Source organism: Salarias fasciatus, chromosome 11 (assembly GCF_902148845.1).
Source record: "Salarias fasciatus chromosome 11, fSalaFa1.1, whole genome shotgun sequence".
Lineage (NCBI taxonomy): Eukaryota > Metazoa > Chordata > Actinopteri > Blenniiformes > Blenniidae > Salarias > Salarias fasciatus.
The window spans coordinates 25930007-25942633 of record NC_043755.1 but is presented as its reverse complement, the minus strand read 5'-3'; the positions used below and the strand labels follow the sequence as shown (position 1 = coordinate 25942633).

Sequence of the window (12627 nt, the reverse complement as noted above, 5' to 3'; positions counted from 1 at the left end):
AAAGTCACCAATGTGGCAACACTGCCCGCCCTGATCCCAGCAGTGTTTGAGTCCGTGTCCATGGCGGCCATGTTCTTCCTGTTCGGCAACGCGCATACAGCGTCAATTTACGTCACATCCTCACGATTGCGCGGGAAATTCGGACCCCGAACAGAAACAAATTATTTGGCACACAGCCTGTATAAGGCAACAGACAGATACGCGGATTGGCCTGTTATTTTAGGTTTTTAATGCTTCACAACCCGTTAGCATTGAATAAAGTGGAAATGCATGTGAAGTTTTTCACAAATCTTGCCTTAAGTCCCTTTAAACTTTTTATGTGAAGGACTTGTATAAGCTTAGCAATGCATCTGCTCAACTTTAAATACTTACTCCTCACAAATTATAAATGTTTTTATTTTCTTTTTTCACATTATGTTTAATTGCTCATCATTACTGATAATAAAGAAGTGATATATTCTGCCTCTTACTTATGGAAGGAGTTACACTGAAAATAAATTGTGTTTTTGCTTGAGACCCCTGAAATCCTATTAAGAACACCTGAGGGTGTTCTGGGGTGGACCCTGCTTTGAAAAGAGTGTTTAACACTATTTGGGATCAATTGCTGATTTATTCTTCAGAAAAGTAGTCCTCACCCAAGGTTTGTTTATTATGACAGGTGGGCATAAAATAAGTAACTAGATTTGTAAAGATATTCACTGATTAAAACTTTTGGCACTAGTGTGTCTTGAATGAAATGTGAAAACACAAATAATGCCTCATTGCAATTACAGTAGTAAGACAGGTACCGAGCTATGTCATTTTCACCTGTAACAGCCATTGTAGTCCTTTGCAGCTGGCTGTGACTGCAACACTCCAAAAAGCATTCAATAATTTTATGATTTTGCTGCATATTTGCATCAATCTCACTTCACATATCAGTGGTGTATAGGGGATTGTACAGGGGACTGTGTGCAGAAACACAGGCCTTTGAATAATTTGAGGATTTTTTTGTTAGTGAGTGAATCTCATGACATCACATTCAGAAATAGGTAAGTTATCAAATTATTATTGCAAATACATATTCTGCACAATTGCACATCATGTTTCATTTTCTGCAAATAATACATTCAATATTTGTCTAAGCCCTGTTCTGTTTCTGGATTTCTACTATCTCTATATCATAATGTGTCAATTGTCTCACCTGTGTTGACTGAAGAAAGCAAAACTGGATCAAGGACTTGTCTAGGAAGTACCCATCTGCTTTCAGCTTATCAAATAGGTTGGACACACTCACTGCGCAGGATCAGCCACCATCGCTCCATCCGCTGATTTCCTGTGCTTGGACCAAAGATTACTACACAGTCTCTTTCAGCTTGGTTCTCAGAAAAATGTAAAAAACCGCTGCATTTCAGCCATGTGACTATTTTCTGTTCCTAAATCAAGTCTGAGTCTGGTTTGGCATCCACCCGCGTTGAGTACAGCCTCCATGAAGTAGCCAGCGATGACCTTTGGCTCATTGTTTGTTTTGTAAGCTTCAAGCCACATCATCTTTCGAGAAAACCCATCGGTGTATCCACTGATTGCGATTCCAAATGACTTAAGCTTGTCATAGCCATCAATGTGCCAAACATAGTTTGGACCACAGCTGTGGTACACACGCCTTCGTAGTCTGTTTCTTAACCTCAGATCGATACCTTCCCCATCCAGTGACCGAGCAATATCCTCACTGTTTCTCTGTCTGTCGCAATTCCATGTAACAGGCATTTTTGATGCATCCATCAGTAACCACGGAACTGACCAGAGGTTTCCAGTTGCTATTCGATTAAGGTTGCCACCTCAGCCACATCAGTTTTATTGTTTCTACGCCAGAGCCGCTTCTTGCTTAAAATCCTTTCCAGGGTGCATTTGCTTACAGTAATATAATCCCATGGACTCAGATTCAGCAAGCACATCAAGTATTTCATTTGTTTTAAAGCCACGTTGAAAGTAGTCCTCGATGTACTGACAATCCATTCCTGTTCATTTGAAGAGGAGAGGTCACACAATGGCTTACTATCTCATAATTCCGACTTACTATCTCATAATTATGACACACCATCTGTGTTTTTTTCCAGTGGCGGAAATGGGCTTCCAGAGTACGTAGATATGACGTTCCGAAATAAAAAACGTGCAATTAAATCCTTCTATAAACACATGAATGAAGCTTGCATTGGCGTGTTTGGGCCATAGATCGTAAATATAATGGATAGAACTTCCGTGACGTCACCCATAGAGTTCCATAATCCCGTTTTGAAGACTTCGGTGAGTGCAGCAGGACGTCTTCATATCGAACATTTGAAACCGGATGTAAAGGTGATTGGTCCAGCCTGTCATGTGACCGCATCACGTGGACAGAGGAGGCGCTGTGATAGGGTGATTTATGCAAAACTTTAACTCGTAATATAAAATCAACACATGATTTATGTGAAAATCAGAGTCTGGTGAAGCAGCACGGTTATAGAAACTAGTGATACAGGCCGAAACATGTTCTGAAACCCGGGCGCTTTATATGTTTATTTTCACTCTGAAAATCGGCATTTTTGAATGGGTTTCAATGAGACCCGGGCTCTTTTTGAAACCAGCACCATTGCCCCCTGCTGGAATAACCCCGGAATTACATCTTTTTTGCACTTCCTCATTATCTTCATGCCGTACCAAGGCTGTGTTCGAAACCGCATACTGTCTACTACATCCTTACATACTCATACTATCCATCCTGCATCCTGCTTACTCAGTCCATCAAACAGTATGCGAAGCGTTTACACTACAGCATACTACATAATAACCCACAATGCATTGCACTTCTTCCATGAGCAGAAATCGATCTGCTAAAGCTGATTTCACTTTAGCTCTAAACTCGTCAAATGTATAACTTCATTGAGATTTTTTTTTAAATTAGGCGACAAAGTGGTGGTTTAGAGCCCGAGTGTGTCGTTTATTTGTCCGAATATCAGCCGTTTATGATTTTGTTCGGACGAATTCGGCAAAATTCAAGCCAGCCGCAGTGAGCAACGCACTTCCGGTTATTTTCACCTAAATAAACCACCCCTTTCCCTTTCTCATGCAAAAAAACCTCAGTGATAAATCTGTGCTTTTACTTTGAAAACAAGTAGGAAATCTTTCAGCAATATATGTCGCTTAACATCGCCGTTTGTACCGGTGTCCCGTTAACGGACCAGTTATGATGCCAATTATGATGCTTTACCGACGGAGAGTTTTTTCGGATCTTCAACAAAGATCGGCTCGCCGTCTTCGGTACATCATGGTCGCTTTTAGCATGGACTTGTTCTCAGATGTAAGGGTTTTTTTTTTTTGGTTTTTTTTTTTGTTTTTTTTTTTACTATTTGTAATCATTGTCAATCCAATCAGAAATCTCGTAACATAACATACCTACGAGCACAAACAATGGAGGGAAGATTAAATCTAGAACCATACTCAGCTTGCTAAATGTACATCATGAAGAAACGGTCATTGTGAACTGAATAAAGTTTATTCAAATGTCCGTTGCGTTGCATCTTGGGCAATTTCAGTATGAGTAGTGAACACACGACGTATACTCAACATTTCTGGCGAATGCAGTATGCATCCGGGAACTTCTCGCATACTCAAAATCGCATACTGCCAGTGTAAACACACTGCATCCTCAATAAGTTAGTATGGGTAGTAGGTAAGTATGCGGTTTCGAACACAGCCCATATCTCAATATGCGTACTTCTCTGTACTTGTGAACTCACGGACTCGCGAAACGTCATCAGCCAGAGACCAAGTACTGTTCCAATTCAAAGTTCGTATCTCACCAAGTACGCATAAAATACCCAGATGTGACTAACTCCGCCCACTTTACCGAGTCTACATCGGACCAGACTTGTGCAGACTTGAGAAGCAAAATTACCCAGAATGCGTTTCGCAAGACATGCCGGAAGTGTAAACAAAGTTGAGTAAAAAAACTCTGAAATATTAGTGTTATTGTTTAACAGAACGTAGTTTTAACGGTGTTTTAGGCGAGAATGTAGCTGTTTAGAATGTTGATATGGAGTCAGTCTTTTCACATCAAGCTTATTTGAAATTTTTTTCCAACGATTTTGGACATCTGGGGACCAGACGGCTTAACAGGCGAGCCGGCGCTCAGCTGCTGCATGTCGGCTGCAGCAGGCTGTGACTCTCCGCTGTGCTTAAACATGAGGTATTGATCGTTTTGTGTGAATCCAACGGTGTCTTGGTCCAGTGTCATCTGTTTCAGAGTAAATTTTTTTAATTTGATTTAATTTTTATTTGTTTACTTGAATGGGACAGTGCACATTAATGAACATGCTGAAACATGTAAACATGCCGGATTGTAGCTTGATGCTAATTTCCATCCGTAGTCCCATTTACATAAAAACATATCAAGACGGTGCAACATTTCACAGTAAGAATAAATAAGAACAAAGAAAAAGAGCAGTATTAATATAATACAAGCATTGACAGTGGAAGATACCAAAAGAAAAAAATAAAAAGTAAAAAGTAAATCTGCTCAGCTGAAGGAAAAGTTCACGTTTAAAGCTGTTTAATTTAAATTTAATGTATAAAATGAGAGGTGAATGTTAATATTGACTATAAAGTTCAGTGTCAGTGGTGTAAATATCTTCTACTCATTATATTGGTGAATGTTGTGCATTCAGACTAAAACTATGAACTGTTTCAGTCAAGGGACTACCGAGGAACCAGAACCTGGTCCAGTGGTGATCTGCAGCCAGATGTGGATGGAGGGAGGTTTCTTTTTCCATGCTTCAATTAATGCATGTATGAATTATTTGTACGTAGGGGTGTGCGATATGACGATATAAGATCATTAAGGATTATAACGTCGGGACATCTAATAAATCAGGAAGATTGTTAATTCGTCTAAAGGGCACGTTCTCCTCCTCATTGTTTTTTCACCTATATATAATATTTTTTGGAGTGATATGATATGTTTAACATTAGGGGAAAAAATGGTCAAACTTGCAAATTAGTCTAGAAAAATCAATATAAAAAAGAATCGTGATAAAATCATGATCGCGATATTGATTTAAAAAAAATTGTGATATGACATTTTTGCCATATCGCCCACCCCTATTAGTACGAATATTGAGTTGGTAGAGTGTGATTCTTTTTTTTTTTTGTCTTCAGAGACTTTGGGACGTCTGCAGGGTTGGCTGTGACACCAAACAAACCTGGTTCTTTACTTTGAATGACACCAGAGAGGCTTCCTGTGATTGATAAATTGTGATGTTATGGTAAGAATTCACTGTGGACATGTTTGTGTTTCTGGTTATCAGGGGCGGATCTAGGATTCTGGGAGATCAGGGGCTTCGCCCTGAGGGTGCAGATGCCGATTTATTTTTTCCGCCATTTTTTGTGCCATGCACACTACACTATCTTTATTTTATTTTATTTTACATCAACTTACCACCGATTCAAAGCAGAGAAAGGCACAGAGAACACTTAAAAATCAGACCCTTTAATGATGCAAATGTCTTACCACCAGAAGCCTTGAAGAACATTGTTTTATGCCTCATGTCAACGGAAAGAAAAAAATATAAAATACAAAAGTTATTCAGACTGATCATAAACTAAAGAAATCAAATCCCTTATTTCCTTACTGCAGGCTCCCTGTGATCCTGGCCGGCACCTCTGCTGTCCTTTACTGCTCTGTTCTTCAATCCTGTCCTCAAATCCCGTCTTCAATCCTACTGTCTCTTCTCTCTTGCTTTCTCTGCACATTTTTTATGATTTCCTGTTCATTTCCCCCCTCACTCTTTCACTCCTTCCTCTCTTCTGTCTCTGTTACTCTTTAAATACAATATTTCAGAGCTGTTCTCATGTCTTGTCATGCCTTTTTTTGAATGTTAAATGTGGGTCATCTCCTGTCTTCCTCTTCACTCACATGAACTAAAATAAATAAAAATATTTAGAAATAAAACCTATGAAACATACTGATATATTGAGCTTAAATGTTTGAAATGTTTCTTGATGAGATTAGAAAATTCTCCCTCTTCTTTAAATAAATGAACTGTTTTAAACTCCCTTGGATTAGCTGAAAAATACATCATGATTAACTGCTGATTGAACCACCCAGAAGTGTACATATTAGCTAAAATTAGGACAAGCTTAAACATCTGCAGTAGTAATATACAGTATAATGATCCAAAAACATCCTATATAATGACAAAACACTGACAGGGAGCACTTTTCTGCACAATGAATACTTTAATCATTTTGCTAGTAATACTTTTCATTCATATTTCATAAAGGGTTTTTAGTCTTATCCTGGAATGCAACATTGATCTTGCTGTCTTTCATTTTCAGTGCGGTTGTGTTGTTGTTGGTATTAGCTGATAATACTGACAGCCAGCCAGCAAAATCAGTCAGTTTCACAAACCGGAAACATCAGTCTGTGTAGCTGCTGCTGCTGCTGCTGCTGCTGCTGCTGCTGCTGCTGGCGACGTCTGCTTTTTGAAAAAGCTTTCTGACTTACTTCTTACTTGAGTCGACTCTGAGCAGTAGAATCAAGGAGCAGCGACTCGCGCGCACAGACGTGAACGCTTCTTCTTCTGGACAGGCGGCAGACTGCTGGCTGCTCTGCAGCGCATGCTGCCACTCTCTGGTGAATTCCAGTACTGCACATTATACTCAGACCAGCTCGGATCCGCGATCCGGGCTCTTGACAAAACATCCGGGACTTGAGCCCAAGTAGCCACCCCCTAGATCCGCCTATGATATAGACATCAGTAGACCTCCCTTTGGCATCACAAACACCCTGCAGTATGATGGAGGGGAAACTCTCTGTTTAGGTAAAATATGTTTCTGTGGTTCTGCAGGAGGAAGAATTCTGACGTGGCTCCCTCAACAGACTCCACCAGGATGGAGAAATGCCTGAAGACCAGGAGAGCAAAGCTCCAGGTTCCTCCACCTGCTCCTGTCTGGAAGTGGATCACTGAGATGATGTTCATCAGCTCATCCACCACACTGAGAACGGTCCAGCAGAACCCCGCCGGAACCACACCGAAGCTCCATCCAGGGGATTTTTCCTGGAGCAGAATCTGTAGAATCTGTTCTCCCAGGAAACACTGAAGACTGGAGTCACATCACCACCTTATCGTTGACCTGTTCATGTTGTTGTTGTTGTTGTTGTTCCTGGTAAATAAAAGAAAGAACTGTAGAACTTTTAAAAACATGTCATTTTTTAAACCTTCCTGGTGTTTCCACTTATTTTTGCTTTTATTCTTGAAGGTTCTGTTGAAGTTTAATACATTTTCCTTGAACTCCTGACTTTTTTTGTTAGACATCTGTTTATGATTAATCTCTCTCTTTGCAACACATTGATGCATTTACTGAAGAGAGAACTTAATGGTGATAATGATGTGTTTAACTATATAATGTATATTAGACTCATGTAAATCAGTGCATCGTGAAGACATGACAAAATGATGACAAAAGGCAGACAGGTATGACAGGCAGTAAAACAAAGTGAAATAATTGTGTTTGCAGAAACGTCTGATCAGCTGCTTTTCTTCTGAGCTCAGCTCCAAGTAGTTAAACACTAATTGAAAAGCTGTATAGGAGGGCAGGTAGGCTAGAAGTAAGAGTAACTGTATTACACACAGCATTTATGAGACAGAATAGGTACAAGCAGTTTTGCCACTTTTTTAGATCATCCTCTATCGTCATTTTAACCTTTTTCCCATATTTAATGCAGCGACTTGCTTTATAAACTTGTTCTACACCAACTACTTTCTTCCTCTAATACTTTCTGATCACTGGCCACTATAAACACTCATCTTATGTTGCTCTTTGATCAATGTTTTAATGTATGAATGAATGAAAACTATCAGATATTGGCGTTGTAGACACACGAAGTCATCAAGTCCGCATGTTCCAGTTGCGCATTAACTTCGATGCGTTCTTGCCTCGTTGAAAGTCTGGACTCGAAGTCCGACTAACAGGTGTGTACTCTCCAAGTCCACGAGTGCGCACTCGCGGACTAAGAATTATTTTATGAGCGGAGGTTGGCGCCTGGTTTGGGCCCTGTCATTACGTCATCACGTAGCTCACGCTCCTTGACGTGCCGCCACGCTGCTGACGTGTAGGTCAGGAAGTCCGCCGCGGTTAGCATGCCGCTAGCTGCTAGCGCTTAGCTCGGGCTCTTCGGGGACTCGTTTCGAAGCGCTTCTCGGTGACACGTCAGGATAAATGACCAGACGTCCAGTTTCTCCGCCCGGAAGCTTCAGAGCGCAGGATAAAGCGGACTGACTACGCAGGTGAGGACTTTACAGCGGCGCATCGTGTGGGCGCTGGCGGCTAAGCTGCGGCGCTCGTGGCGTGGTGGAGAGTTCTACACGCCGATGGAGCTGTTTTTCTCCAGTGTGACGGAGACGTGGTGTAGTTTCAGATGGAGCTGCGTTACTCTTATCTTCCAGAATTCCATTCAGGCAGTGCTCGTGTGAGCGCCCGGACGCTGCATTAGCTTCAGGGTTAGCAGAGGGAGTCCGGAGGACAGCACGGTTTGTTGTCATCTGGTTTTCAGACACTCAGAATCAATCCACACGTCTGAAGTCACACCGGAGAAGAGTGAACATCACCGGACAGGAGGCTGCGTGTCACCCGGGGGCTGGAATGAAGCTCTGCGGTGGGACAGAGGCGCCTGCGAGCAGTGCAGCTGCAGCATGAGATGCCGGACTGGCACTTTCCCTCTGGATCTCTCTCTGGACTCTTCCAGTCTCTCCGGATCTCTTTCTGGGCTATTCCAGTCTCTCTGGATCTCTTTCTGGACTCCTCCGGTCTCTCTGGATAATTTTCTGGACTCCTCCGGTCTCTCTGAATCTCTTTCTGGACTCCTCCGGTCTCTCTGGGTCTCTGTCCAACCTGCTGATGCCTCTCTGAGCTCAGTGGACTCCTGGTCCTGTTGATCAGCTGTTCAGTGTGGTTTTGGTTGCATGAGGTGACAGTGTGGACAGCCTGATGAGGACTGTAAATACCAAACTGAATTGATCAGGACGTCTATTGATCCATCCTGGATGGACCAGCTGTCATCAATGTTTCCATCACGCTCCTTGGTAGAGAACAGCAGGTCAGAAAGTCTTGAAATGTTGGACAGTTGGACATGCAGAAGTTTAGAGAAGGTCAACTGGAAAGGTCAGGGTACATTTTAGGTTCATTCGAGACATATTGACTTTTCATGCCCAGACAGAACAGCTCCTCCTTTCCCCAGGTCTTCCCTCCCGACCTCTCCTGTTGTCGCTTTCTGTCTTGTTGTTTTTTTCTTGCTCTCTCCGGTCGGTCCAGCGGTCTCTGAGGGTTTTCTGTTGCTCTCAGCAGAAACACGTCAGACCTGACTCGGCTCTGTGTTTCCCACAGGTTTGGTTGGATTCGGCACGTTTCTGACCGACAATGGGGAAGAAGAAGGTTCCAGACCTGTACAGAGCGCCCTTCCCCTTATACGCCGTTAAAGTGGACGGTAAAAGTGGGCTGGTGCTCACAGCAGGGGGGGGCGGGGCCTCCAAGACTGGCATCAAGAATGCAGTGGTGAGTACTGAGGGTGTAGAGGGTGTAGCGGGGGCCGGTGTCTGAGCGGCGGTGATCTGGACCTGGACTGTGTGTGGCAGCACTTCCTGGACCTGCAGCTGGTGGGGGGGCAGTACAGCGCCAGCCTGCTGCACTCCCACGACACCGACACGCGCGCCACCATGAACATGGCCGTCGGAGACGGGCTGGTGGCGGCGGGACAGGACGGCACCTGCTGCCTGATGAGGTTCAAACAGAGCGCCCCGGGAGGGGCCGGCGGTGAGTCCATGTGTGTGTGTGTGTGTGTGTGTGTGTGTGTGTGTGTGTTCAGACCCTCCGCTGACTCTGCCACCCCGCTGCAGGTGGCAGCGGCGTGCAGCAGGGGAACGCCCGGCGGCGTGCCGGGAAGGGACAGCTGTCCAGGAGGGACGGGGCGGAGGCGGCCGGAGACGGCCCCCCCACCAGGGACGACACGGCCCGGGTCTCCGTCAGCGGCCTGGCCGAGCTGCAGTCGGACCTGAACCCCCAGGACCCCCTCCAGAAGGTGGTCCGCTTCAGCCCCGACCTGAGCCTGCTGCTGACGGGGGGCACCGACGGACACGTCCGCGTCTGGGAGGTAGGGGGGGCACTTCTTTTCCTGAGGCCGGTCTGATTTTGTCTCAACAGAAATAAATTAAAATGAATTTTAGACCAAATCTGACTTTTTTTTTCTTTTAACTCGTTTTGTTATCTTGTCTGTTGTTTTATTTATCTGTAATGTGTTTTTAATCCTTTTGTAAAGCGACCTTGAGTGTCAAGAAAGGTGCTGTGAAATAAAATGTATTACTATTGTTATTATTATTATCATAAAATAAACTGTCCCTCCCCCGAGGACACAGGGCTGTTCCTGGATGCTCCTCAGGAGCATTAGGACCGCAGGAGCCGAGTGTGTGTCCTCTGAGTCCTCTGAGCCGAGTGTGTGTCCTCTGAGCCGAGTGTGTGTCCTCTGAGCCGAGTGTGTGTCCTCTGAGCCGAGTGTGTGTCCTCTGAGCAGAGTGTGTGTCCTCTGAGCAGAGTGTGTCTCCTGATGGGTTTTCTTCGCTGAAGAAGAAGCTGGACTTCCGAGCCCATGAGGGGGAGGTTGAAGACCTGGACATGAGTCCCGGGAACAAGGTGAGCCTCTGACGCCGTTCTGGATCCGTCCTCTCTGGTCCCAGCTGCAGCGGAAGCAGATCGTGTTCAGTGTGTGTTCAGTGTGTGTTCAGTGTGTGTGTTGTGTGTGTGTTCCCTGCAGCACCTGGTGACGGTGGGCCGGGACTTCTCCTGCAGTGTGTGGAGTGGGACCCAGCTGGCTGCGTCTCTGAACTGGCTGGACACGGTTCCTCAGCTGGGCCAGAAGACGTACCGGTACCTGGCCTGCAGGTGAGCCCCCCCCCCCCATGTGGGGGCGGAGCCACGACCGACACACACCCTTTGTTCTCCCCGCCGCAGGTTTGGAAAGGTGGAGGACCAGAAAGATGCCCTGAGGCTGTACACGGTGCAGATCCCCCACAAGCGGGAGCGGAAGCCCCCCCCCTGCTACCTCACCAAGTGGGACGGGAGGAGCCTGCTGCCCATGCTGACGGCGCCCTGCGGCGCCGAGGTGCTGTCCAGCCTGGCTGTCAGGTACTGCAGGCGCCGCACCGCTCGCCTGCTGTGGGGGGCCACGGGGGGCCACGGGGGGCCGTGGGGGGCCTCCTACCTGTGAGCGTCGCTGATAACGGCTCCTCTGCTTGTTCTCAGTGACTCGGGGACGTTCCTGGGCCTCGGCACCGTGACGGGATCCGTGGCCATCGTCATCGCTTTCTCTCTGCAGGTAACACGTCTGACTGTCCGTCTGCCCGTCCGTCTGTCTGCCCCCCCTCACCTGTCAGCCCCGCCCCCCACAGAGGCTGTACTACGTTCAGGAGTCTCACGGCATCGTGGTCACTGATCTGTGTTTCCTGCCCGACTCTCTGCGAGGAAACAACGAGGCGGCGCTGCTGAGCGTGGCCGTGGACAGCCGGCTGCAGCTCCACCCAGTGGCCAACAGGAGTAAGTGTCCGCCTGCACCCGCCTCCCCCCAGCTCCCCCCGCTGCCCCCCCTCAGCTGTGTTGTGTTTTCCAGGGTCCTTCCCGGTCTGGGTGGTGCTGTTCTTCTGCGGCCTCATGGTGGTGGGGGTCCTCCTCCTGCTGCAGCACCTCTTCCCAGGGTTCCTCTGAGTCCTGCTCCGGCTCCAGACCAGGACCAGGACTCCCCCGGCCCCCCCTCACAGGGTGCTGAAGGTTTCTCTGTGAAGACAGATTGAAGGGAAGTGACTGAAGGTCTTTCAGGTGTGTGGGCCGAGGCCCCCCCCCCCCTGCTGGACGGCGAGCGCCGGGTCCCGCTGGCAGCAGGACTCTCACCAAGACGCTGTTTTAGAGAAATCCAGCTTTTATCAAGCCGTCGTCTCCTTTAACTTAATTGCAGCTGTGTGGATTCTGATCAGGACCTGGAGACACGGCGACGCTTTTAATCAGGAGACTGGAAGAACACAGGAAATCAGATGTCAGGAGGTTTTGTCTTTTTGTTTTTAAGCTGAATTGTTGCCGTCTTTATAATAAAGGAATGCAGAACGTGGTGATGCCAGTGTGTTTGAGGAGGATTCCCGATGCTTTACTGCCCCCTGCAGGATTCACTGCTGCTGTTGAGAACATTTAAATCCCTCCAGGGTGGACGCTCTCCTCTGCTTTTCTGTTTCACTTCATTTTCCTTCAGAACTCGGCTCCAGGGAGGTTTCAGGACTGTCGTCTCACCTTTTAGTCCCCAGATCCTTAAATCTGAAGACGTTAAAATCAGAGGGAAAATGGAATGAACAGGAAGGCGCAGTAATCGTGATGCAAATAATGAAATCATCCAGAAACAGCTGGACAGAGATCTGCAGCCTTCATGAACATAGGAGCCACTTTTCATTTTCCACTTTATCTTTAAAATATTTAAAATGAAGCAAACAGGATTTACAGTTTCATACACGTCCAGGAGATGTGAAGCGCACAGAAACCATCTGATGTTGGATTCATGAAGCTCGTTTTCTGCCTGATTTC

General features: G+C 46.0%; 1 protein-coding gene across 2 annotated transcripts; it reads left to right on the top strand.

Moving 5' to 3' along the window:
• The first annotated feature begins 8127 nt into the window (after positions 1–8127).
• preb (prolactin regulatory element binding) lies at positions 8128–12175 on the top strand. 2 transcript variants are annotated; one of them, XM_030103688.1, is made up of 10 exons: positions 8128–8303; positions 9400–9567; positions 9648–9825; positions 9909–10162; positions 10600–10698; positions 10820–10947; positions 11017–11190; positions 11308–11380; positions 11454–11598; positions 11672–12175. In XM_030103688.1, exons 2-10 carry the CDS (start codon positions 9433–9435, stop codon positions 11764–11766), a joined length of 1281 nt encoding a protein of 426 aa, XP_029959548.1. In that variant the 5' UTR covers positions 8128–8303; positions 9400–9432; the 3' UTR covers positions 11767–12175. The 2 variants fall into 2 exon arrangements, with proteins under 2 accessions (XP_029959548.1, XP_029959547.1); XM_030103687.1 differs by having other exon boundaries at positions 11454–12175.
• Positions 12176–12627: the final 452 nt, after the last annotated feature.

Coding starts and splice junctions, on each gene's coding strand:
- preb (XM_030103687.1), top strand. CDS start 9,433: ATGGGGAAGAAGAAGGTTCCAGACCTGTACAGAGCGCCCTTCCCCTTA. Junction 10,699..10,819: donor ACATGAGTCCCGGGAACAAG/GTGAGCCTCTGA, acceptor TGTTCCCTGCAG/CACCTGGTGACGGTGGGCCG. Junction 10,948..11,016: donor TACCGGTACCTGGCCTGCAG/GTGAGCCCCCCC, acceptor TCCCCGCCGCAG/GTTTGGAAAGGTGGAGGACC.